General features: G+C 50.3%; 1 protein-coding gene and 1 long non-coding RNA gene across 8 annotated transcripts in view; one reads left to right on the forward strand and one right to left on the reverse strand.

Moving 5' to 3' along the window:
* LOC116954547 (diacylglycerol kinase delta-like) overlaps positions 1–18,453 on the forward strand; it is a 118,830-nt gene extending 100,377 nt beyond the window's left edge. For 6 of the 7 annotated variants that reach the window (XM_076052392.1, XM_076052390.1, XM_032975139.2 and 3 more), the window contains 9 exons: positions 230–343; positions 3,750–3,884; positions 4,218–4,387; positions 4,738–4,849; positions 6,319–6,411; positions 7,501–7,620; positions 8,949–9,069; positions 14,871–15,001; positions 18,234–18,453. In XM_076052392.1, coding sequence (XP_075908507.1) covers positions 230–343; positions 3,750–3,884; positions 4,218–4,387; positions 4,738–4,849; positions 6,319–6,411; positions 7,501–7,620; positions 8,949–9,069; positions 14,871–15,001; positions 18,234–18,323 — 1,086 coding nt within the window. In that variant the 3' untranslated portion in view covers positions 18,324–18,453. Of the gene's footprint in view, positions 1–229; positions 344–3,749; positions 3,885–4,217; positions 4,388–4,737; positions 4,850–6,318; positions 6,412–7,500; positions 7,621–8,948; positions 9,070–14,870; positions 15,002–17,766; positions 17,910–18,233 lie in introns of all 7 variants that reach the window. The other variant, XR_012929661.1, reaches the window with a different exon arrangement.
* Positions 342–26,252, reverse strand: LOC142905631 (uncharacterized). The gene is made up of 3 exons (XR_012929662.1): positions 22,819–26,252; positions 6,304–7,067; positions 342–2,496 (listed from the first exon to the last, which is right to left on the reverse strand). It is a non-coding gene; the product is annotated as an uncharacterized LOC142905631 (long non-coding RNA).
* Positions 26,253–27,305: the final 1,053 nt, after the last annotated feature.

The raw sequence follows: 27,305 nt of genomic DNA on the forward strand, positions 1-27,305 counted from the left end.
GTAAGCGTGCGTGTGTCTTAAGTGCTGGGTGTAAGCGTGTGTTAAGTGCTGGGTGTAAGCGTGCGTGTGTCCTTAAGTGCTGGGTGTAAGCGTGTGTTAGGTGCTGGGTGTAAGCGTGTGTTAAGTGCTGGGTGTAAGCATGTGTTAAGTGCTGGATGTAAGTGTGTGTGTGTTAAGTGCTGGGTGTAAGCGTGCGTGTGTTTGTGCCCCCCCCCCCCCACTCTCCCAGACGTTCACGGCGCCGTCGTTTGACGACAAGATCCTGGAGGTGGTGGCCGTGTTCAGCAGCATGCAGATGGCCGTGTCGCGCGTGCTCAACCTGCAGCACCACCGCATCGCGCAGGTGAGGGCGTCGCGCGTCACCGCCGTCGATTGACAACTGCAACCTTTCTCGGCTTGACCGAGGATCTAAAGGAGGTGGAATTGCCATCTATGTTTGTAATACTATTGCATGTTCACTAGCTCACTCCTTGTTTAAAAAATGTTGCTTTGCAGGTTTGGCTCTCAGAATAACTCTCCCAAATAATCAACAGATATCGGTAGTGTGCTGCTATAGACCGCCTAGTGGGAAGGATGTTGAAGCTGCATCTGCACTGAGAGAGCTTTTTGGGGGCCTCCCTAAAGGGGAAATAGTTTTAGTGGGTGATCTAAATTGGAATTGGCTAAACTCGCCGGCCGTGGCCACAAATTTTGCAATGAATTTAACCTGTTTCAATTAATAAATGTTCCCACAAGACTCAACCTAAAAAATCCGGGACAGTCATCTCTGCTTGACGTCCTATTGACAAATACCCCTCGCAATTTCGCACTGACTGGTGTTCTGGGTAATAACCTTAGTGATCACTCCTTTATTTTTGGGGTGAGATCATCAGCCAGACCCAAAGCCCCCCCTAAATTGGTTGAGAAGCACTCTATGAGACACTTCAGCACTCAGGTATTTACTAATGATGTGCTTCACTCAGATATTGACAAGGTCTGTGATATCCCCAACCTGACTACAGCTTTTGAGACCTTCAGGTACACGTTTCTCCAAATTCTTAACAAACATGCTCCGTTGGTTAGATTTAAAACTAAAGGCAACCGCCCACCATGGTTTGACCCTTTGCTTACAAAGCTCATGAAAACTAGGGACAAGGCTTGGGCATGTGCTCAGAAAAGTAATTTGGTCAATGACTAGCTAGAATACAGGATTTTAAGGAATAGATGCGTCAAAAAAATCACGCATGCAAAAAATGCCTACTTTTCCTCCACTCTCCTGGAATCACATGGAAATGCCAGGATTTTTCTGGAAAACGATCAAATGTATCGAAAAGGCATCCAAAATAGACAATCTGCCCATTGAGCTTAACCAAAATGGGGAATATTTTTCAGATCTCAAAAAAATCGTTGACAATTGTAACCTTCGAACTTGATTAGGTGCTTTCGTGACTGCAGGAATTACTCTTTGTTTTTTTCGGTAAAGTCACGTAGAAATAATACAAAAAAATTATATAATAGCATATGACGTTTCGATTGCAACACAAGCAATCATCATCAGGTACAGAAGAGCTAAATTTAAGAGAGAGGAAACACATTACCGCAGATATATATACGGACCCTAAGTAGAGGGAATTAACACAGACACACCAGGGGACACAGAGACAGACGGAGGAGCACACTAAATCAAACAGGGTTTAGCAAAATTTGGAAACTATATAAAGCAACACAGACGGTCGGTTACAACACAATTAACGCATGGTCTGGTCGATTACGCTATTTCAAAGATTGCTAAATTCTAAGTTAAGTGTGAAATTTAAGAGAGTGATAGAACACAGACCGCAAAGAGACATATGGGGAGAGACACGCATACAGTGAAGAAGTGAAGCAGCGTCTCTGTGCCGAAGCCTTGTTGCGGTTGCACCCGATTCAAGAGCCGAATGGCTCACAGGGCTATACCAAATAAATGAAACTGAAATGAAAACTGAAACTGAAAACTGCTGGGTGGAGGCCTCCCCCAAGCCGGGCGACAAAGCCAGCCGGGTCTAAAATAGGCGCTCGCCAAAAGCGCGTGGTCCTAAGCTGTGAGTGGACGGGCCACACGGGGGATCTGTGTGTGTGTGCGGATCTGTGTGTGTGCGGATCTGTGTGTGTGTGTGCGGATCTGTGTGTGTGCGGATCTGTGTGTGTGTGCGGACCTCCTGTCATCGGGCGTTCGACACTTCACGTGGCCTCAACGTGCACATAGCCTGGCACAAGCACCGTGGTGACTTCACCGCCACTTAGTGGCGAATGGCGGCTGTTGTTGCGGATAGCGGGGAGAGTCAAGGCTACATGCCGTGACATCACAGGAGGCGGGGGGGTGGAGACAAAGGTGGGAAGCAGGAAGGGGGACGTCACTCCGTCACTCCCCACTTTCCGTGTCGACAATCGCAGGAAGCCGGCACGGCGCGCGGCTCCTCCCTCGTGGCAACGACTCAGCGTGACGGCACAGCAGCCCTGACGACGGCAGCGATGTGTCTGTGTGACAACGCAAGCGATCATGTGTCTGTGTGACAACGCAAGCGATCATGTGTCTGTGTGACGACACAAGCGATCATGTGTCTGTGTGACGACGCAAGCGATCATGTGTCTGTGTGATGACGCAAGCGATCATGTGTCTGTGTGATGACGCAAGCGATCATGTGTCTCTGTGATGACGCAAGCGATCATGTGTCTGTGTGATGACGCAAGCGATCATGTGTCTGTGTGATGACGCAAGCGATCATGTGTCTCTGTGATGACGCAAACGATCATGTGTCTGTGTGATGACGCAAGCGATCATGTGTCTGTGTGACGACGCAAGCGATCATGTGTCTCTGTGATGACGCAAGCGATCATGTGTCTGTGTGATGACACAAGCGATCATGTGTCTCTGTGATGACGCAAACGATCATGTGTCTCTGTGATGACGCAAGCGATCATGTGTCTGTGTGATGACGCAAACGATCATGTGTCTCTGTGATGACGCAAGCGATCATGTGTCTGTGTGACGACGCAAGCGATCATGTGTCTGTGTGATGACGCAAGCGATCATGTGTCTCTGTGATGACGCAAGCGATCATGTGTCTCTGTGATGACGCAAACGATCATGTGTCTGTGTGACGACACAAGCGATCATGTGTCTCTGTGATGACGCAAGCGATCATGTGTCTCTGTGATGACGCAAACGATCATGTGTCTGTGTGATGACGCAAGCGATCATGTGTCTGTGTGACGACGCAAGCGATCATGTGTCTCTGTGATGACGCAAGCGATCATGTGTCTCTGTGATGATGCAAGTGATCATGTGTCTCTGTGATGACGCAAACGATCATGTGTCTGTGTGATGACGCAAGCGATCATGTGTCTGTGTGACGACGCAAGCGATCATGTGTCTCTGTGACGACGCAAGTGATCATGTGTCTCTGTGATGACGCAAACGATCATGTGTCTGTGTGATGACGCAAACGATCATGTGTCTTTGTGATGACGTAAGCGATCATATGTCTCTGTGATGACACAAGCGATCATGTGTCTCTGTGATGACGCAAGCGATCATGTGTCTGTGTGATGACGCAAGCGATCATGTGTCTCTGTGATGACGCAAGCGATCATGTGTCTGTGTGATGACGCAAGCGATCATGTGTCTTTGTGATGACGTAAGCGATCATGTGTCTCTGTGATGACGCAAGCGATCATGTGTCTCTGTGATGACGCAAGCGATCATGTGTCTCCGTGTGCGACGGCTGCAGTGCCGCACAGTGAAGATCACGATCCTGGGGGAGGAGGGGATGCCCGTGCAGGTGGATGGAGAGGCCTGGATCCAGCCACCGGGATACATCAAGATCACCCACAAGAACCGGGCGCAGATGCTGACGCGCGACCGGGTGAGGGGTGCCCTTAAAACTTCGCCACCAATACCACCGCCACAGCTGCGACGTCAATAGCCACCTCCATCGCTACCATCGCCGCTACCGGCACACCGACACTTACACGACCGCCACCATGACCGAGACTTCACCACCGCCGCCGCCACCACCACCACCACGGTAGTCACGAGGAGACAAAGCCAGCCAGGCGCCTTGCATGCAACACCAGCCCGCCACGTTTTGTGCCGGCCTTCACAGGTGCTCTCTAACGGCTCTTGTCCGAGCAGGCAATGAAGGCTTATGCGGGGATGGGGGATCTTTGTTGTTGTTGTTGTGCGGCGGTGATGGCAGGCCTTCGAGAGCACGCTCAAGTCGTGGGAGGACAAGCAGAAGTACGAGCTGCCTCGCCCGCACTCCCAGCATGCACTGCTGCAGGCCACGCCACCGTCGGAGGTCATCATGGCGGAGGAGGCCAATCGGATCGAGGCGTTCGCCTGCGCCGCCGCCGCCCTCATTCACGCGTGAGGACCCCCTGGCGGCCCGGACGTCGAGAGAGCGTCGGCGATATGCCGCAGTTGCGAGATGTTGACTACCTCGCCTGGTATACAGGGGTCGTGGCTTCGATCCCAACCCCGATGCTTGTATATTTTGAGTTTGCGTGTCTCTCCCCGTGGTCGCGTGCATTTTTCTCCGGGTCCTCCGGTTTTTCCCTCCACGTTTATAAACACGCGTTCAGAGTATTTGGCCGCTATAAATTTCCACGTGATAAGCCACTTCGTTTGTGATAGCCAGTTCGCTCCTGAAAAAGTGGGCCTTACTTGGTCAAATAATCCCACGCCCGCGGTGTCTCTGTTGTCGCCGCCGCCTCCAGGATCAGGGAGGCGGCCGAGGGCCACAGCAGCGTGGAGCAGGAGCTGGCCCACGCCGTCAACGCCAGCGCGCACGCGCTCGACGCCCTCTACGGCAAGCCCAAGCGATCCTCCGTGAGTACAAAGCTCCCCGCGTCTCCCGGAGGCTCGGCCGGGAACTCGCGCGGGTGAGCGGGCCGCCTCCGCCAGTACCCCCCCACCTGCTACTCAGCCCCGCCCACTGCTCAGGTGGCCCCGCCCACTGCACAGGTAGCCCTGCCTACTGCTCAGATGGCCCCGCCCACTGCTCAGGTAGCCCTGCCTACTATTCAGGTAGCCCCGCCCACTGCGCCACTGTGGCTATGAGATGTTAACTACCTCGCCCGGTATGCAGGAGGGTCGTGGTTTCGATCTCGACCCTGATGACGCCTGCTGGTATATTTGGAGTTTGTGTGTCTCTCTCTCACCGTGGATATTTCTCCGGGTCCTCTGTGCTATTGAAAATTTCCCACACAATTAGTTGAGCTATCATTTGTGATAGTCAGATCGCTTGTGAAAAAGAGCTATAAAGCTCAGTGGGCCTTTCCCGGTAAAATTAAAAATAGTGAACAAAAAAATATCTCTAAAGCTTTTGGGGTGCGTCTTGAACGGTAATTGACACAATTGTTGTTCCACCCCCAAGTTCAAAAAATGATGACCTCCTTAGAGTGACACAGACAGTTCGTGGACAAAGATACGCACAACAGCCGCCACTAAGTGGCGGTGACGTCACCTGGTAGAATTAAAATTGTTGTTATTAAAACTGCTCGGGTTGCAAGGCGCACAGGCAGGCAGGCAGACAGAACTGGCACCAACATTTACCCTAACTCTGTGGTCCTATTTTGGTAATTGTCGACGACGACGATAACGATGACGATGGTGATGGTGGTGATGGTGGTGGTGATGATGATGATGGTGGTGATGGTGGTGGTGGTGATGATGGTGGTGATGGTGGTGATGGTGGTGATGGGGGTGATGGTGGTGATGGTGGTGATGGTGGTGATGGGGGTGATGGTGGTGATGGTGGTGATGATGATGATGGTGGTGATGGTGGTGATGGTGGTGATGATGGTGGTGATGGTGGTGATGGGGGTGATGGTGGTGGTGATGGTGATGATGATGATGGTGGTGATGGTGGTGATGGGGGTGATGGTGGTGATGGTGGTGATGGGGGTGATGGTGGTGGTGATGATGATGATGGTGGTGATGGTGGTGGTGGTGATGATGGTGGTGATGGTGGTGATGGTGGTGATGGGGGTGATGGTGGTGATGGTGGTGATGGGGGTGATTGTGGTGATGGGGGTGATGGTGGTGATGGTGGTGATGATGATGATGGTGGTGATGGTGGTGATGGTGGTGATGATGGTGGTGATGGTGGTGATGGGGGTGATGGTGGTGGTGATGGTGATGATGATGATGGTGGTGATGGTGGTGATGGTGGTGATGGGGGTGATGGTGGTGATGGTGGTGATGGGGGTGATGGTGGTGGTGGTGATGGTGGTGATGGTGGTGATGGTGGTGATGGTGGTGATGCTCTCCCCTGTCCTCACCCCACTTGCTCACAGGGCTTGGCCCGGCACCTGGTGATGGACTTCGTAAACAACGTGAAGGCTCTGCATGGCGAGACAGAGCTGCTGCTGTCCGGCAAGCTCTCCCTCGTGAGTCCTTCGTGACGGGATCCTGTGGAGGGTTGGGTGGATCTCCGGACGAATGACAGAAACATTGAACTGTACAGCGATGTGTGTATTTATGAAGAATTTCTTTCACACCGTACGTAGCCAACCGTGCTAATTGGAGGTGTGGGGACTGATATAATCTGTCCCTTCTGGTACGGGATCGAGTGTTGCCCCCTTGCACGCGTCGGTATTCTCCTGCGTGTAATAAACACTCACGAGATCTTGGTATATAGAGGACTGCAGAGCAATTGTTGGTGCCGGCTCACCGCCTGGAAACCTTTTATGCGTATTCTTAGTGCCTCGGTAATTGTTTGCATGAATGACGGCTATATGAAACTAAGCATTGTGCGGCGCTTTAAGATGCCCTTTTGTGGCCGTCTGGAATGCTCTCCCTTCCGATATTAAGAGCCCACTGGGGTTATGCACTTTTAAGTCATCTAGATTGAAAACTCATTTCTTCAAAAACTGCTTTTTGTGTTTAGTTTGTTGTCCTTCCCCCGCACCTCCGATGAGTGTGTAGACATCAGCATTGGGGTAGACAAAAGCGGCCAGGCGTTGTACTGGTCGTCCACCGCCTTCGGGTGCCTTGTCCGTCTTAATGCAGTCTGTTCTCCCGTAACGTGTGAGTAGTTGCGTTCCTGAAGAACACCGCGTTATGGAAAAAGAGCGTAAAAATAGATAATATAATATCGAGTAAAGTTTGGTCCGCGATAGCACGTGAGATGCATGCTCAAGCGGAACAAAGACCGAGGCGCGTGGGTAGCGTCTAGAAGCATCCAGCAGCATCCCTCCGCCTCGTGCGATGCTACGCCGAGGCGGCCGTACGACCGCTTATTCCCATTCGCTCAGTCGCGTTACATATCCAATTCGCATCCGCGTTATCGAAAAAATGTCTTCCCTGAACACATTCGTCGCGTTGTATCCAATTCGCCGCGATGAAAACCACACGCATTGTAGGAGAACAGAGTAGAGGTGCTCGTTGACGACAACACTAGTCCCGGCGGTCTCTTAAAGGCGACACGGCGGGCGGGGCGGCGTCCGTGCCTTTGTTCGTTTGCTTCCCGCGAGCAGCAGCTAGAGCGCGAGCAGGAGGACTCGCTGCACGCGGCGCTGGCGGCCGTCGACCTGGAGCTGCGTCGCATCGCAGACATCCCCTGGCTGCGTCACATGGCCCAGCCGAGCGACGGGGAGGTGCGTCGAGCGTTGCGCCCCCGCGTGGGTCAGAGGTCGTCTCCACCGCGTGGGTCATGGGTCACCTTGACTGCGTGGATCAAAGGTCATCTCAACCTCGTAGTTGAGATGACCTCTCAACCACGTGGGTCAGAGGTCATCTCAACCACGGGGGTCAGAGGTCATCCCAACCGTTACCGCTGAGATCTGGGTTCAGCGCGGCAGGTTGATGGTCTTAGCCCGGTCACCAATGACTCCCATAGAGAACCGTAGACTCACATAGAGTCCCATAGTTTCAAATACAGACCCATAGACTCAAATAGAAACTCATAGACTCACATAGATGCCCGTAGCCCGGTTAAATTCGATAGGTGGTTGGTAGGGGTTGGTGACGATTCTGACCGAGCAAGAATGATGGCTGGTGGTGGAGACTAAGGATAGAGTGACAGGCGAAGGAGTGAACGCACGCGAGAGTGCATGCACTACCGAGGGTGCCCAGTCAGCATGGAACCATTCGGCCAATGTTGGGTCAATATTGGGTCGACGTTGGCTCTGTGATTCCAACCACATGCTAACGTTGGATCAACGTGTGCCTGTTTACTTGGTAGATGTAAAATCAGCTCACGTGGAGGAGCTAGATGGATTGTTTCATCACAAGGCCGGCGAGAGGTGGCAATTTGTATTTTTTTATTGAGTTTTCGGGCCAGCGAGCTAGAATTGGACGAGTTCACAGGCCACGCTTTGGCCAGGCAACTGAAGTGCTCCAACTTAGATATTTCTTAACTTAGCGCAGCATAACAAACTCATACATATATTTCAGAATGCACTACTCAAACAAATAAAGAACAAATATACAATTAAGATGCAGAATTAAATGAACATGTTTTAAACCTTACAATCGTATCGATCATTCTCATATTGTCCGAATCACCATTCAGCCACTGTGGTCATCCAGAACAGATCGTACAACGTATAACGCCTGATCAACAAATACGAAGGAGACATCACAGCGACACACTGATCCCCTACTCTTGACACAGTTATCTGCTGGCTTGACCAACTGAATGTGACACTGCAGTTATTGCTCCGCATCTACATCAGCCATAATAAAGAAGAAGAAGATCTGTATGTTGAACTTCAATGTACGTATGTTGAACTTCTTCTGTGTATGTATGTTGAACTTCTTTCGCACCGTACATAGCCAACCGTGCTAATCGGAGGTGCTGGGGAAGGACAACAAATTAAAACAAAAAAAAGCAGAAATCTGTTTTCATCTAGCAGAGGACAGATCACGCCTAAGGCTGGTGGCGATGATGATGATGATGACGGCGACGTTGCCACTGTGACAGATCCACGCGATGGAGTACTCCAAGTGGACGGGGCGCAGCGCCAAGTTCCGTCTCGTGCCCAAGTTCAAGCGCGACAAGAACCTGCGGGCCCGGGACTCGCACGCCGCCCTCGCCGTGCCCGGTACCACCGCCGTCCCCACGCAGTGCCCCCCCCCCCCGCACCCGGGCCCGTCGCCACCGCTCCGCGCTGCGCCCCCACGTGCTGTCAGAGATCGCCCGAAATGCTGGGGTTTAACAGACCTAAGCCTAAATTTTGATTTAAAGCTTTCGTGACTGCAGTAATTCATATTCTTAGCTCTTTCGGTAAAGTCACGTTGAAGGGAAACAATAAAATAATAAAATATATATAAAACAAAAATTCTCACGACGTTTCGACCATAACACAAACGTGACTTTACCGAAAGAGCTAAGAATAAGACCTAAGCCTGTAAGTAAGACGTAAATCAATAATGCCACTCGTACTAAAGGGTTTTTTTGAGGGGTTCGATCACGTCAGTATAAATGTGTCGCTAAACCCGCCACCACCACCCGACAATTAGTAAGGTTTGTCACGTAAACAAGACGTGTCCATTAGTTACTAGTTCAGCACACCGGTTGTGTGTTGGAGAGTCTCGCTGGTGATTAAAACCAGCTTCATCAGGCGATTTGTCAGAACTGGCAGATCGCCTGTTCAACCAGTAACTAATCGGCACGTTTTGTTTACGTGACAGACCTTACTAAATGACTGTATCAGGTGTTGGTGGGTCAATGCCACATTTTGTAATTCACGCAAATCTAACCCAACAAAAACCTTTATTATGGATAACATTGATCGCGAAAGCCTGCGTGTTAAACTAAACAATACCACGTTCGTCAACATCGCTGTGTGTGGCCTTAGAAGTAAACGTATATAACAGGCGACGTTTCAGGTAACGGCCTTCAGTTGTAGCGCATACATCGAGAAGCCAGAGAGGTAAAAGTCGACAAGAGTTGGGAGGCTGCACTCTTCACCTCGCCGCCTGATAATAATCACACTTGAAAAAATGTTTTCCTGATGAACGGTTTTTAAATGGGTATATGAACGGTCACATCCTGGTAGCTGGTGAGTTACAGGCAACCTCTTTAACCATAAAATATATAAAACTAAAATACTTTCGATTTAAAGCTTTCGTGACTGCAATGATTCATCTTCTTTGGTTCTTTCGGTACAGCGCTGTCCTACCAGACAGTCGCGCCCCTTCACCTGATGAAGGCCGCTTGTGTTGTGGCCGAAACGTCGTGAGAATATTATTGTGTTATTTTATTTTTTCAATTTATTATTTTATTCTCATTCTACGTGACTTTACCGAAAGAACCAAAGAAGATAAAATACTTTCATTTGCATTGAAATCGAAATTATCAAAAGTTCCTGGCACAGTGCATTATGGGTATGTATCTTGAGCTTCTTGCAGCGTACATAGCCAACCGTGCTAATCGGAGTTGCGGGGGAGGGACAACAGACTAAACAGAGAAAGCAGTTCTAAAGAAATGAGTTCTCAATCCAGGTTTAAAAGTGACTGCTAATATCGGAAGGAAGAGCGTTCAGACGTGTTGTAGCGAACGTCTAGAGGCAAAGTGTCGCCACCGTTGCAGCCCACGCACGTCGAGCCGATGTCGGATTATTATTCCTGAATGGGTGAGGCCTGTTTGGTGTTCTCGCAATCCAGGGGGTACGATGCCACGGCGATATCCGTTTTCTTTAGAGAAAAAAAACCCCGTTATCTCTGCGATGGCCACATTTTTATCGCAAAACCTCCCCCGGGGCCCCAAGATCCTCGAAGGGAAATGTGCCTACGGAAGTGAATTCAGCGGCAGTTCTTTGACGTCGTCGCCGGCGGCCGTCCTCGCCACTGCAAGATCACGAGCCGCTGTCATCACGCAAAGCGACGACGACACCGCTTCACGTCAAACTTTACAACAACAGCAACAGCTCCCGCACCGTCAACGGGCCTCGCGTTTTGCGACGGGAGCCGTGTGGGTGGATGCGGCGGGCGGAACACGGGGAGCGGACGGCCGCTGCCACTCACGGGGACCGAACGCAGCGGTGGGCCAGGCCATTCGGCACGAAAGTACAAAGATCCCCCGTGTAGCCTTAACAGACTGTTGGGGCAAGTGCCGTTAGCGAGTAGCGCCTATGAAGGCCGGCACGGCGCACGAGAGGCTGGGTCACCTTTGTCTCCCCAGTGGCAAAGTTTATTTTACGCATCGCACCAGGCACTCATTTGAGGCCGAGTTCACCTAGGGGAGGCCCAGGACCGGTTCAGACAAATGCCACTGGTGATGGCCGTGAACGGGAATCAAACTCGGGTCGCTGGGTTTGTAGCGCAGCGGACTAACCGCTACGCCACCGCTCCCCATCGCTCCCCATCATACAACACGCAGTCTCACTCAACTTTATGTGGTTGCCATGGGCACAGACACAAAGAAAGCAGTTCCAGAATTGTTATTTTACCAGGTAAGGCCCACTGAGCTGTATAGCTCTTTTTCAGAAGCGACCTGGCTATCACAATTGATCGCTCAACGAAGTGGCTTATCACGTGGCAATGTATAGCAGCCAAATATTCGTAGACGCACGTTTCTAAATGTGGAGGGAAACACCGGAGGACCCCCAGAAAAATCCACGCTACCACGGGGAGAGAGAAAGACACGCAAACTCCAAATATACAGCAGCAGACGTCAGGGTCAGGATCGAGCCCACGACCTCCTGCAAACCAGGTGAGGGAGTTAACATCTCTCTACCGTGGCCCCATACTACACCACGGCCACAACTGCACAGCAAGGCACGTTCATTATTATTCTTAAATTCAGCAACCCGTCATTTATTGTGTTATGTATATTCTCCATAAGGATCCTAATTATTAATTTGAGTTTGTGTGACCCCCATATCGTAAGCGGAGTAGGGAACCGGCAGTTCACCGGCTTTAATTCAAGCAGACCTCACTCTGCTGATGAGACACTGCATGTCAAAACCAGCCTACGCCTCTAAACGTCGGGCAGTTCACCAGTATTGTTTCAAGCAAGCCTCACTCTGCTGATGAGACACTGAAAGTCAAAACCAGCCTACGCCTCTAACCGTCGGGCAGTTCACCAGTCAAGCCTCACTCTGCTGATGAGAGACTGAATGTTGAACCCCATCCAGAGTCCAGAAACCCTTGCTACTGAAATGACCAACTCCCAGAGGCCCCCGCGTCGATGCACTCGCACTCGTCTGTGTTGCTGGCCGAGCGGCTGTCCATTCCACGTGGCCGTGAGGACAGAGGGCGCCCTGTGTTGGGGCTGGACGGACGGACGCCGTCAAAGCCACAGGGGATGATCCAGGCGCCGTGCTGCTGGGTGGGGCCGTCTCGCTCGTGCCCGGCCAGCGCGTCAGAGTCACTTTGCCGGGCGCCTGTGCCAACAAACTGCGTCCACAAACCTCTGCGCACCCCCCCGCACCCTCGCTCCAGCGTGAAATAAACGTGTCCACCGACTTTCGTTCGGTCGCTCCGCAGACAAATTAAATCGTATCATCGTTTGGCGGTCGATTGGCCTCGGGGATGTGTACAGGGTGGCCCAAAAGTGAGGACACGTAGGGTTCGCATAGTTATTTTAACAAATCACAGAGGGGTTACGTCACGTATTTTAACAATTTTAACAAATGTTCAAACTGACTGCCATTAACATTCATCCTTGAATGAATTCCCTTTTGAAATAATTGTCGGTCTTTTATTCATTTGTAATGTGTGAATAATCCTCAGTTGCTGCTGCGTTGGCAGTGGAGCACAAACAACAACATCATCAACAACAACAACAACGACCATTCAAAGGATGAACATACCATAGGCGCCTCTCGGGGCAGTAACCTTACTCACGGGACAGCGCCGTGAGCCCGATTCTGACTTTGCCGAGACGTTAACTCCCTCGCCTGGTGTTACAGGAGGTCGTGGGTTCGACCCTGACGCCTGCCTGCTGCTACTGCTGCTGTATATGTGGAATTTGCGTGTCTCTCTGCCCTGTGTCGTCGCGTGCATTTTTCTCCGGGTCCTCCTGTTTTTACCGTCCACGTTTAGAATCAGCTTGACGCGTTTACAGAGCGTTTGCATGCAACACATTTCCGCGTGATGGTCACTGCCATCGCAGTGCGTGGGGCAGTGCGTGGGGCAGTGCGTGGGGCAGTGCGTGGGGCAGTGCGTGGGGCAGTGCGTGGGGCAGTGCGTGGGGCAGTGCGTGGGGAAGTGCGTGGGGCATTCCGGGTCTCTGCCGGAGTCCGCGAGGTTCCCTGTGACTCCGTGGGTTCGGAGCCATCGGACAAAGACGGCGGTCGCCGCTTCGCGAGGGGCTCTCAGACGCGCTTTTGCGGCCGTCTGGAACGCTCCTCCTTCCAATTTGTGGAAGCCACTGGAGCTATGCACTTTTAAATCATCTAGATTGACGAACTCTTTTAATTTTAACTGCTTTGTGTGTTTAGTTCGTTGTCCTTCCCCCCGCACCTCCGATTAGCACGGTTGGCTACGTACGGTGCCAGAGAAGTTCAACGTACATACATAGAAGAAGTTGAACATTCGTACATCGAAGAAGTTCAATATGCGTATGTAGAAAAAGTTCAACATACAGATCTTCTTCTTCTTTCGTATGGCTGTGCGGTCACTACTGTGCCAACACTTCCCACTGCAAAAATACACAAATATCAGCCTGAACAGACTGTTGCATCAAGCGCTGTTCGCGAGCACCTAGTAAGGCTGACGCGGCAGACTATGAGGTGTGTGGCCGACACCGCGCCTGGCCATCATCATCTCCCCGGTGCTGCACCATGGACTCGTTTAAGGCTGAGTCGACCTAGGGGAGGCCCAGGCCCTGATCAGATAATCGTCACTGTTGTTGGCCGTGAGCGGGAATCGAACTCGGGTCGCCGGGTTCGTAGCGCGCAGCCTGCAAACCGCTACACTACAGCTCCCCATACACACACCTCACACACACACACACACAGCTCACACACTCACACACACAGCTCACACACACACACACACAGCTCACACACACACACACACCTCACACACACACACACCTCACACACACACACACAGCTCACACACTCACACACACACAGCTCACACACCTCACACACACACCTCACACACACAGCTCACACACACTGCTCACACATACACACACAGCTCACACACTCACACACACAGCTCACACACACACACACACCTCACACACACACACACCTCACACACACACAGCTCACACACTCACACACACACAGCTCACACACTCACACACACCTCAAACACAAACCTCACACACACAGCTCACACACACTGCTCACACACCTCACACACACACATTCACACACACCTCACACACACACATCACACACACACAGCTCACACACACACCTCACACACACAGCTCACACACTCACACACACCTCTCACACAGCTCACACACACACACCTCACATACACACACAGCTGACACACTCACACACACACCTCACACACAGCTCACACACACACCTCACACACACAGCTCACACACACAGCTCACACACACACACCCCACACACACACCTCACACACACCTCACACACACAGCTCACACACACACACCTGACACACACACACCTCACACACACACACAGCTCACACACTCACACACACACCTCACACACACACGCCTCACACACACATGCTTCACACACACAGCTCACACACACACCTGACACACCTCACACACACACACCTCACACACACCTCACACACACACCTCAGACACACACACACCTCACACACACACACCTTACACACACACAGCTCACACACACATCAGACACACACACACCTCACACACACACACCTCAGACACACACACCTCCCACACACACACCTCACACACACACGTGCGTGCGTGTGTCCGCAGTGCACGTGTGGTGCGCCGAGGAGGTGGGCGGCTGGCTGGAGAGGCTGGGTCTCGACGAGTATCGCGACGCCTTCGCCCGCAACGACATCCGTGGTCCCGAGCTGCTGCAGCTCGACCGCCGCGACCTCAAGGTTCGTTCGCGGTCGCCAGGGCCGAGCACCGGGGCTGGGGTCCGGGTTCCACCCCCCCCCTCCCCCCCCCCCGATCTCTGAGGACGGAAACTCGCGCAGGGTGGCGACGTGGCCGAGCGTTCGCCGTAGGAGCCGGGCGCTTCGCTCGGCGTGGACGTTCAAGATCACGTGACGGCCATTGCGAGGACGCCGCGGTGGCCGGGAGATGTTGACTACCTCGCCTGATATACAGGAGGTCGTGGGTTCGATCCCGACCCTGTTGATGCCTGCTGCTGTAGATTTGGAGTTTGTGGTGTCTCTCTCTCTCGTCATCATCACAGTGGCCGGGAGATGTTGACTACCTCGCCTGGTATACAGGAGGTCGTGGGTTCGATCCCGACCCTGACGATGCCTGCTGCTGTAGATTTGGAGTTTGCGTGTCTCTTTCTATCATCATCATTACGGTGGCCGGGAAATGTTAACTACCTCGCCTGGTGTACAGGAGGTCGTGGGTTCGATCCCGACCCTGACGATGCCTGCTGCTGCTGTAGATTTGGGGTTTGCGGTGTCTTTTTCTATCATCATCATTATGGTGGCCGGCAGATGTTAACTACCTCGCCTGGTGTACAGGAGGTCGTGGGTTCGATCCCGACCCTGACGATGCCTGCTGCTGCTGTAGATTTGGAGTTTGCGGTGTCTCTCTCTCTCTCGTCATCATCACGGTGGCCGGGAGATGTTAACTACCTCACCTGGTGTACAGGAGGTCGTGGGTTCGATCCCGACCCTGACGATGCCTGCTGCTGCTGCTGTGTATTTGGTTTATCCCTCCACGTTTAGACCCGAGCTGCGCTTTGGTGTTATTTGGCTGCTATAAATGTCCACGTGATCAGCCACTTCGTTGAGCTACCATTTGTGATAGCCAGGGGCTCGCTTCTGAAAAAGAGCGGCGTTGCAGCTCGTTGGGGCCTCACACCCGGTAAAATACAAAAAAAATCGTCGTAGTTGTCGAAATAACAAAATACTCAATTGGGATTACACGTCGCAGCAATGATCACCCCTTGCTGACAGAGCAGTGCACGTGGTCACTCGTGCGAGACTATCCTCTCAAGCCCTCACCTGCTTCAACAAATTCACTTCGCCTTGCCGTTTAAACGCATCGCAGTCACAATCAAAAATTGGCCGCATTTGAAAAATGCCCCCGCCAGATACCTGCTTTGAGAAACCCGGCAGCGAGCGTCCACCCCCTGACTGCGAGATCTGAGCAGGACCCTCCTGAAAACTGGTCTTGAGACTCACTGAGGCTTTCTTGGGCAAACGACAACAACAATAATCTGAATCGTGCAGAGCACCGTCCAGTGTGTTCAAATGAAAAAGCCCGTTTGAATGATGTTTTTACAGATCTTGTAGAAAATCTCTTCTATTCGTCCATTTTGCATATTAGGGGTCTCTTTTGTGAGTCTATGCGTCTCTGTTGCTAGTCTATGGGTGTCTGTGTGAATCTGGAGTCTCTGTGCAAGTCTGTGTCTCTGTGTGAGTCTATGGGTGTCTGTGTGAATCTGGAGTCTCTGTGCAAGTTTATGTGTCTCTGTGTGAGTCTATGGGTGTCTGTGTGAATCTGGAGTCTCTGCGCAAGTCTATGTGTCTCTGTTGCTAGTCTATGGGTGTCTGTGTGAATCTGGAGTCTCTGTGCAAGTCTATGTGTCTCTGTGTGAGTCTATGGGTGTCTGTGTGAATCTGGAGTCTCTGTGCAAGTCTATGTGTCTCTGTTGCTAGTCTATGGGTGTCTGTGTGAATCTGGAGTCTCTGTGCAAGTCTGTGTGTGTTTGTGTGAGTCTATGGGTGTCTGTGTGAATCTGGAGTCTCTGTGCAAGTCTATGTGTCTCTGTGTGAGTCTATGGGTGTCTGTGTGAATCTGGAGTCTCTGTGCAAGTCTATGTGTCTCTGTGTGAGTCTATGGGTATCTGTGTGAATCTGGAGTCTCTGTGCAAGTCTATGTGTCTCTGTTGCTAGTCTATGGGTGTCTGTGTGAATCTGAAGTCTCTGCACAAGTCTATGTGTCTCTGTTGCTAGTCTATGGGTGTCTGTGTGAATCTGGAGTCTCTGTGCAAGTCTGTGTCTCTGTGTGAGTCTATGGGTGTCTGTGTGAATCTGGAGTCTCTGTGCAAGTCTATGTGTCTCTGTGTGAGTCTATGGGTGTCTGTGTGAATCTGGAGTCTCTGTGCAAGTCTATGCGTCTCTGTTGCTAGTCTATGGGTGTCTGTGTGAATCTGGAGTCTCTGCGCAAGTCTATGTGTCTCTGTTGCTAGTCTATGGGTGTCTGTGTGAATTTGGAGTCTCTGTGCATGTCTATGTGTCTCTGCTGCTAGTCTATGGGTGTCTGTGTGAATCTGGAGTCTCTGCGCAAGTCTATGTGTCTCTGTGTGAGTCTATGGGTGTCTGTGTGAATCTGGAGTCTCTGTGCAAGTCTATGTGTCTCTGTTGCTAGTCTATGGGTGTCTGTGTGAATCTGGAGTCTCTGTGCAAGTCTATGTGCCGCTGTTGCTAGTCTATGGGTGTCTGTGTGAATCTGGAGTCTCTGCGCAAGTCTATGCGTCTCTGTGTGAGTCTATGGGTATCTGTCTGAGTCTATGGGTGTCTGTGTGAATCTGGAGTCTCTGCGCACGTCTATGTGTCTCTTTGTGAGTCTATGGGTATTTTTGTGTGCGTATTTGAGTCTCTTTGTCTGGACAGCACCACACCCGGCCACTTTTGTCTACCAAGAGCTTATGTGTTACACGCCACACCAGGTACTCATTAGAGGCTGAGTCAACCTCGGGGAGGCCCAGAACTGGTTCTCAGATCATCGTCAATGGCGTTGGCCGTGAGCAGAAATCGAACTCGAATCCTCAAAGACAAAGATCCCCCCGTATAGCCTTAACAGACTTGTGGGGTAAGTGCCGTTAGCGAGCAGCTCTGAAGGCCGTCACAGCACACACACACACGTACACACGTACACACACACGTACACTCACACACTCACACACACGTACACTCACACACTCACACACACACACGTACACGCACACACACACGTACACTCACACACACCGACACACACACACACGCACGTACACTCGCACACACACAGACACACACACATGTACACACACCTACACACGTACACACACAGTCACACACACACGTACACTCACACACACGTACACTCACACACACACACGTACACTCACGCACACGTTCGTGTTTCCCGACGCAGGACCTGGGAGTTACGAAGATTGGACACATCAAGAGGATACTGCACGGCATCAAGGAGCTGAGCAAACACGCGCAGGTCAGCGAGGTGTGAGTGCCGCGGCAACGCACGACTGCCGACGGACGGACGCCGTGCGTGTACGAGAAAGCAAGGGGCGAATGGACGGACGAGCTGACGACGGCGAAGTCGCGGTTTTGTTGCGACGCACCTCATTGGGATCCCTCCAGGGAGCAGCTGCACTTGCGGCGGCGCTCCGAACACGCAAGCAGCAACACAAACATTCTCAACCGAGCCTCCGTGGGGTTTATTATTCTTATTTAAAATGTTATTCTTTACACGATACTTCAGCTCCGTTTAGAGCGGTCCTGCGGACCGATGGTCAACGTTGCAGAACAAGGCCAAGACTTAGCTACGTCGCGATTTGCGTTTTTTATTTATTTTTCGTCCGTGACCTTACCCGAGAGGGATGTGACGCGGTGCGCGCACGGGCACGGTCGCGTCGCCAAACGCGGGGTCTGCGTCGTCGGTCGTCAGCGGAGGCACAAAAGAACACCAGCCGAACTGCTGTTGCGACGAAGACGGGATGTTCTCTCGTAGCACCGTCGCGCTCACTAACGCGCGCGGGATTTTTATTGAAAACACTGAAGCATCTGTCGTGTACGCACGTGCGTACGTGTGCACGCACGCTTTTGTCAAACGCTGTCCTGACAATCACGCGGAAAAAAAAACAAATACTCCCCTGTAGGATTCCATCGAAGTTCAACGACAGCGATTCCCTGCCCGAGCGAGCACGGGGTCAGCGGCGCTCATCTCCTGCTCGCAGGCCCCGAGCCGGCGGGCAGGAAATTCCACGTTGCTGTGACGGGCACGGCTCTGACCGCCGGGAACTTGTCCCGGTCTCGACGTGTCACGGAGCCTTGGGCAAGAAGAGAATGTAGCACCCGGTGGAAGTGATCAAAAGGATTGAGCGCCAGGTTGATAAAACGCAGCAAATTGACGCAGTAGGGGGCACAGGTGGTTAATCGAGCGGTCATCTCGGTCAGCCAACCCATGGTACCTGGGTCTGTCCCGTGACCTGTCGGCAGCGAGCCCTTCCGCACGTCACGTGGCCTCAAAGTGCACCTGGCCTGGCACAAGCACCGTGGTGACGTCCCTTTCGGCCGTAGGTAAGGAAAGATGTTGCCCACCCCTGGACTATTCACAAACAATGCTCCGTCGGTGGCCTGGGTGGCCGCTCCTGAGAGCTCACCCCTCAGGCCGGGCCTGTGTGCAATAAGCTGCACCTGAATGCTCTTGAGAAGAATCGTGTGATAGGGCGAGGTTTGGTGGAGTCCTACAGGAGATGACTGAACCGTGTTTACCAAATTGGCATTCGTTTTGCGTTTTTTTTTACACCTTGCAGGTGCAATCACGGGGCGCGGTTGCAACAGGGTGGCGTTTGTTTACACTTCGTAACAAAGGCCCCAGGTGCGACATTACCGTCTGCTCAGGGTTATAAGACGCACGCAGGAAAGTGAGACTCGCCCCAAACGTTTACACCTGCAGCCAATAAAGTTATTATAAATATTGTCACGGGAAAAAGATCCCCCCCCCGCCCCCCCGTATAGCGTTGATAGGATTTTGGGGCAAGTGCTGGCAGACACGAGTCTGTGGGTGGCAAACACTAAGCCCGTGCCGCCTTTGTCTCTCCACACTGAATACTCATTTAAGGCTGAGTCAACCTAGGGGCGGCCCAGAACTGGTTCAAATTCACTCTGACACACACCTACCGCACGATAACACGTAACCCCCAACATTTTGTTTAGCGTACGGGGGCGGGGAAACAGCGCTTTTCTCCCGTTTACAGCCCTCCAGAGCCAGTGGTGGAAATTCCACAGTCGTACGGTGGGGGAGAGTCTATCCATAGGACGACCGCTGTTGACTTCCCCCACAGAGCGGTACTCGTTTTTATCGACCCCGGAGAGCTGATGGGCTGAGCCAATGCCCCCCCCCTCCTCCTTCCCCACCGAACCAGGATTTGAACTCACGACCTTCCCACCGCGAGCCGCCTGATTGGTCGGCGCGTCTTGAATCGGTGGGAATTGATTCGCGATTGTGCGGCCACTGGGAGGGGAGGGCGCCATCCTCGCTCGCCGCCGCCACCGCCGCCACCGCCGCCGCCACGTGTTTTGTCGGCCAGAAGAGGAAACAACCAATGTGCACCCTTGCCGAGGAAGGCTTCCGTAAACTGGAAACATTTTGTGATGGGTCGACGTATTTAGCTCCCGTCGCTTGGCCGAATTTGGCGTCGACGTCCTCGCCACCGGTATTTTAGTCGTTCGATCTGGTCTCGGCTGGGAGCCTGAATATAGCCGCGATCGCGGTTGGCGATTTTTAAGATGCGTGCACGCAAGCTGCCGGCTAACTTATTGTTCTTCTGTTTGTTTGATGGGTTTCCTCCCCTTGGGGGATTTGTACGTTATAATGCCACGGCCGCATTTGTCCGTGAAGCTTGTTCGCGCACCCTCCGTCACCGGGTCTCAGGGCGAGTTGGGTGCGAGGAATTGATAGTTTTATTGGCGATCCCTTAACCCCAGTCAAGTAAAAGCCACTACCTACTCGAACGAGCATTGGTGCTTGTGCCCTGTTTACAGTCCTGCAGAGCAAGTGGTGGAAATTCCACATTCCTGTAGCGAGGAGTCCGTCCCATCAGACGACCACCGTTGACTTCCCCCGCAAAGTGGTACTAGTTTTATCGTCGTCACCCCCCCCCTCTCGGAGGAGTGATGATGGCGATTGAAATGTGGCTGAGGCGGACAGAGGGAACGGGGCTGTGTCACAGCCTCCCAGAAAACATTTGTTAGCTTTAGCGTAAAGATCAACTCAACATTTTAGTCTATCTTGGCTTTCCGTTTGCATTTCTCACCATCGTTTGAGAAGACAAACACTGGACCAGTTTCAACTTTCTGCGTATCATCTGCAGGGTGTAGCCTGTTAAAGAAATAGCTGCTGCCGGGCTGCCTGATATTACGGGTTATCTATTTATTACAATTATTATTTAACCGTAAAATACACCACGCGGACGCGTAATGCATATTGTACATACAAGTCACGTTGCTGTTATTATTAAAGTTTTATTTTGTGTGATGGTAATTTGATTTGCCCAAACATATACTGTACGTATATATTTTGTTCCTTAAGACAAAACCCATTCCCGTATTTGCTCATTCGAGAACGATTCAATCGCGCTGGCGGCTTCGCTCCGAAAGGCGATGCTCTACGCTCCTTCGGGAATAGCGCGGGTCTATGTGCCGGGCCCAGCCTGGTGTCTGTGCCGCCGATATGCGGGGGACGCGTGGATGGTCACATCCGCACGACTGACAGATCGAGGTGGGTTAAGGAATGAATACCACCGGACGTAGATGAATCGCTTCCATTGTCTCTCAAACCTCTTCAAACTTTGTTTCCCTCTTCCCATGTCTGGACCAAGGTGCAAGGTAACCTTGACACTGGTCGCGTTTCGTTTGCACAACATCAGCAGAGCTGTGAGCGGTCTTCTCGCACCGGTGATATATGGTTAACTGAACACGTGGGTTTTCACGGCCAATATCACGATGCTTGTCATCGATCTTTGGGCGATGCCTCGTAATGACCTGACATATCCCGTGTTGTAAACACCCATTGCCACCCGACACAGTCCAACAAATGTAATTGTCGCGTGCACAAACGTTTCACGACAATTATGATCGTTTCAGCTCACTCACCGGCTAAGTTGAAGACAAATTGATAAATGTTCTTGACAATTGCCCTTCAGCCTTCACCGTTTAATTTGTTCGGCCGTGTCGGGTGGTGGAGGGTTCCTAAATAGCCGGTTGCCATCATCACAAGGGCTGGTGTGCAGGAATGTGCATGCAGATTTGCGATGTCATCTTGACATGCACGGCATTCTGGGATGCCTGTCGTATGTCACCGTGATTGACACCTTGTGATTTATTTCTCCCCTGGATGTTACATTTTCCCTCTTGAGCGAGACAACGTGTGCCTGAGCTCGCGTTAGGTAATTCCTCGCTTAACGAGGCCCTCTTGAGGACAGAATTGACCGCATTAAAACACACCTGGGGGCCACTGTGATCTTTGTGAGATTTTATACAAAGCGCATTAGGACAGTGACGACGACGACGATGATGATGATGATGCGGCGGTGGTGTCAGAGTGTAGTAAAACAAAAAAATCCATCGGGCATGGCCATGTCATAAAAAAATATAAATATATATCGCGGAAAACGATGGAATTTTTACGTGGAACACCGATATGCGTGAGGATTGTACCAGTCACGAGACATCGTTTGGCACTACTTGAAAGTGAGCAATCTCAGTCTGAAGCCCTCCTCCTCCGTACGGGACGAGGGCACCTACTGGCCTCCTTGTTGGTGTTGCGTGTTTCGGTGTTGTTGAGTTTGATGTCCTTGCCGCGCACTTCCGATGAGCACGGTTGGTTACGCACAGTGGTGCGAGAGAAGTTCACCGTATGCACGCAAGTGAAAAGGCACACGCTGAGGCGTTTGTAATTACGTATTCGAAGTACAAAGAGCAGTGCCCCGAGAACCCACCTCGAACTGAGAGGCTCCGTGCCTCTAAGCATCTTGGCAGTTCACCAGGCTGACGAGACTCTGACAGCGTCAAAACCGGACCGGAGTTTTGCTCTCGTTGAACCAATGCTTGCTGAAGTCATTCTCTCCCAGAAGGCCGTGTGGTCGATGAAAAGTGTGTTACCCAAACATATATATTAACAAAAACTTGTGTTATTCTACGCGAAGGGACAGATATGGGAAGGAGGCGTAATCATTTTCTGCATATTTATTCCACGACTCATAATCTCCAGAACGACGCTGATGATTATTTTCTGCCATGCCCGAAGGCACGTTTTTGTAAGGTTCCGGGTAACGACGGTGGTGGTTCTGGTCATGCTTATGATGGCTGTGTGTAGTGTTTGAATGTTAAAGATTAACGAGAGCCATTCCCGTTATCAGTAGCGCAGGAATGTTGCCGGTTCTACGCACAGCAAACAAAACTCAGTGGTGAGGAATGTTTGTGTGTGGAGGGTCCCGCATGCCGTTATGAAACGTAACCGAATTCGTGTGTTTGTGTGTAAAGCGATGCACAATGTTACGTTGTGTTGTTTACATATACTCCACATAAAACATGGTAAATATTGTGACGTATTGTTTACAGTATTGTGCTGGTCGGGGAGGGAGGGGGAATAAGCTCAATTTTGTTTGCGTAAAGGTATTTTTACACTGATAAGTGCATTGCTACGACAAGTCGTTCGAGGCAAATCTACAATTTAATATATATTTGTATAATATCGCAAAAATAATGTCAGATCGTCGCCAATTGTCTGTGGAGTAGTCGGGGCAATATATGGCGACTCCTGCGTGTGAAGTGACATCACAGCTGTGCAAGGCAGTGTGGGTATTTTACAAAATGGCTGCAGGCAGCGTGCTGCGGTGCAGCGTGCAGTGAAGTTTATGAACACGTGGCTCTTTCTGAACCACTTGCAATGATCCGTGTTTATTTTTTGGTCAGGCCACATAGGCCGTTTTAGCCAACATTCTCATAATTTACCCTCCACCACCCGACAAGATGTTTACGGGAATATTATTTATACGTGCCAAGGTAAAAATTACGACCGATAAAACGACTGATATTGAAGTCAGTCTTCAAAGACTCAAGCCACCACTGAGGAAGCATTATTGGTCAGAATATGATCACTATTTTAGCACTTATAAATGCGGTACAGTAATATCGTTGTAAGCGTAACAATCCTGTTCGGTGGTAGGGGGTTCATGTCAAGAGATGTTGGCATAAAGCCACCACGTGACCAAACCCAAAGACAAAACATAGATCACGAGGGAAGTGTCTGTTGATGGAAAATGTCAAAAAGCAGTGAAAGTTTATGTTGAGGTTGGCTCTGCAGGTTGGTGATGCATTTCGCTCACGCAGAAGCGAGTGCTACGTCTGCGGATCATTACATGTGGGGATAAGTTGGTATCAAGTGAGGAGGATGTGCATGCACGTGTCCTGAACTGTTATTATGGTGATCCAGGTCACTCTTGCCAATGAAACTCTGTTCCGGTCTCTTGAGTTCTCACTCTGGTCAAAGAAAACAAAGATTCAACTTCGGCGGTGTTCCCGTGCTAGAGAAGTTTTTGCTGCTGGCATTACTAGTGTATTTTGTTTAGCCAGGTGAGGACACTTGAGACCAGGAGTCTCATTTGCAAGGGTAACCTGGGTCACCAACACGACCAGAGGACAACTAAAATGTAAGTACGGCATTACAGCAAATGAGATATCAGAGCATAAGAAAATCTAAATCAAAGAGAAAACAAACAACCAAATAGAAATCAGCGCAAAGACGACCGCATTATGGGATGAATAGAAAATAGTGCAATATCACGAATCAATATCAAACAAATGCATTTCCTGCGACCAATGTTGGCTCAGGACAAGTCAAAGCGTCACGACGTCGTCGGGCAAACGCGTGGCAGGGGAACACAAAAGGCATGAATCTTCCACATGCCACGTGCATTTTCTGGTCTTTACACTTGAAGGTCCAACTCAGCCTCGTAGTGGTTTTCACGATGCAACATCCGTTTCTTGATCCATACCGGGTGATGAAGCTCGCGACACCCGCATTGTATTGCGTTTGTAAAGGTTCGACGATATTTGGTCCGGTTCGATAGTGCAGCGCTGCGTTGCGTAGCTAATAGGTTTTACGTGGACCACGATGTGCATCGATTATTACACTTGATCGAATCGTTGCTTGGAGAATAGCGGCTCGGGAGAATCGTCACACCCGGGGTTTTCATTTCCCGTGGAATATTTTTCCAGGAGCCCAGTCTCTGGCTGAAATTAAATTCATGATTTGGTCACGCTGCTTCATGGGCAGTCAAGCTAGGCGACGTTTCGGGCAATGGTCCTGCTTGTGCTATGAAGAAGGACCATAACCTGAAGTATTATCTATTTATATATTTTACCATTTAAGGCCACATCGTTATGAAGGAATCTGTTGAGTTTTTTTTATTACTTTAGCTGACATTCTGCTCTGCTTATACCTCAAATAGCTATGTATGGCACCGTGTTTTGTGATGTTACACAGTTGGCCCACTACCGTTGATGTGACAAAGATGATCAACTTGTGAAAGAAAAGAAAAAATAGCAAACTGAGATTTACACCAGAAACTGCATGCAATTGTCTCGAGTTGTTCGCTGCTGCTCGCTTGGCAGCGGCGCACACACGCACAGTTCACTACAAGGTCAAGGCAGCAGCGCACACACGCACAGTTCACTACAAGGTCAAGGCAGCGGCGCACACACGCACAGTTCACTACAAGGTCAAGGCAGCGGCGCACACACGCACAGTTCACTACAAGGTGAAGGCATTCGTCAATAACACTGCGGCCTTAAAAGAAAACAAATAGATAAATGACACGGACGCAACTTGTTGGGAAACGGCGTTCTCGGTCAGGGGGCTCCGGCGCCGCAGGTTGCCGTGCGCCTCTTTGTTAAAACCACACCATTGGAAATCTCATTTGCCAGTAACAAAATATGATAATTGTTTTTTTACCCTTTTATCTGGCAACAAAACTGACGCCTTTTTTTTTACAAGGAGTCATGTTTACATTGACCACAATACCTGCGGTCAGAACACAAACAAAAATCAACAACTCTGATAATGTATGCACTGTCCTTGAAATTGATTGGTCCACACCCAAGACAGCTTTCTTTAGAGCCTCGTCTCACATGGTGTGGGACCAGAAGACGCCAAAAGGCGCACAACTCAAAGGCAATGCACCATCAGAGTATGAGAGCTCGGGGTAAGCATTTACACCATTGGAAACCTCATTTGCCAGTAACAATATGATAATTGTTTTTTTACCCTTTTATCTGGCAACAAAACTGACGTCAACGTAAAACCAATTTGTTAAAACCAATTTGTTAAAACCAATTTGTTAAAACCAATTTGTTCAAACCAGTTTGTTAAAACCAATTTGTTAAAACCAATATGTTAAACCCAGTTTGTTAAAACCAATTTGTTAAAACCAGTTTGTTAAAACCAATTTGTTAAAACCAATTTGTTAAAACCAATTTGTTAAAACCAATTTGTTAAAACCAATTTGTTAAAACCAATTTGTTAAAACCAATTTGTTAAAACCAATTTGCTAAAACCAGTTTGTTAAAACCAATTTGTTAAAACCAATTTGTTAAAACCAATTTGTTAAAACCAACTTGTTAAAACCAATTTGTTAAAACCAGTTTGTTAAAACCAATTTGCTGAAACCAGTTTGTTAAAACCAATTTGTTAAAACCAATTTGTTAAAACCAATTTGTTAAAACCAATTTGTTAAAACCATACTCTTTGGTTCTATTGGCTAAAGTCACGTAGGTAAAAAAAAAAAAAAATCACGACGTTTCGACCACAACACAAGTGGCCTTCATCAGGTGAAGGGACCAACCTGTCCGGAGGACAGCGTTGGAGTGAAAAAAGTCAAGCGCAGGTCGCCTCCTTTAAGCTGTGAGTGGGTAAACAGAAAAGACGCCTTGACAAAGGAATTAGCATAAAAATGTAAAGCTGTGCAAGCTCGCAAATAGCATCAAAAATACATTACTTTTTTCACTCCAACGCTGTCCTCCGGACAGGTTGGTCCCTTCACCTGATGAAGGCCACTTGTGTTGTGGTCGAAACGTCATGATTTTTGTTATTTTATTTTTTTACCTACGTGACTTTACCCAATAGAACCAAAGAGTATGGATCCTTGCAGTCACGAAAGCTTTAAATCTAGAATTGTTAAAACCAATTTGTTAAAACCAACGCTCTTCTTGTTGTTTTGGTTGCCGACCCCTGACCATACGAGTCCAGTTCACCATGGGAGTCCAGTTTACCATGGGAGTCCAGTTTACCATGAGAGTCCAGTTCACCATGCGAGTCCAGTTTACCATGGGAGTCCAGTTTACCATGGGAGTTCAGTTCACCATGGGAGTCCAGTTTACCATGCGAGTCCAGTTCACCATGCGAGTCCAGTTCACCATGGGAGTC

Source organism: Petromyzon marinus, chromosome 55 (assembly GCF_048934315.1).
Source record: "Petromyzon marinus isolate PM22_M1 ecotype Great Lakes invasive population chromosome 55, UKy_Petmar_22M1.pri1.0, whole genome shotgun sequence".
Classification (NCBI taxonomy): domain Eukaryota; kingdom Metazoa; phylum Chordata; class Hyperoartia; order Petromyzontiformes; family Petromyzontidae; genus Petromyzon; species Petromyzon marinus.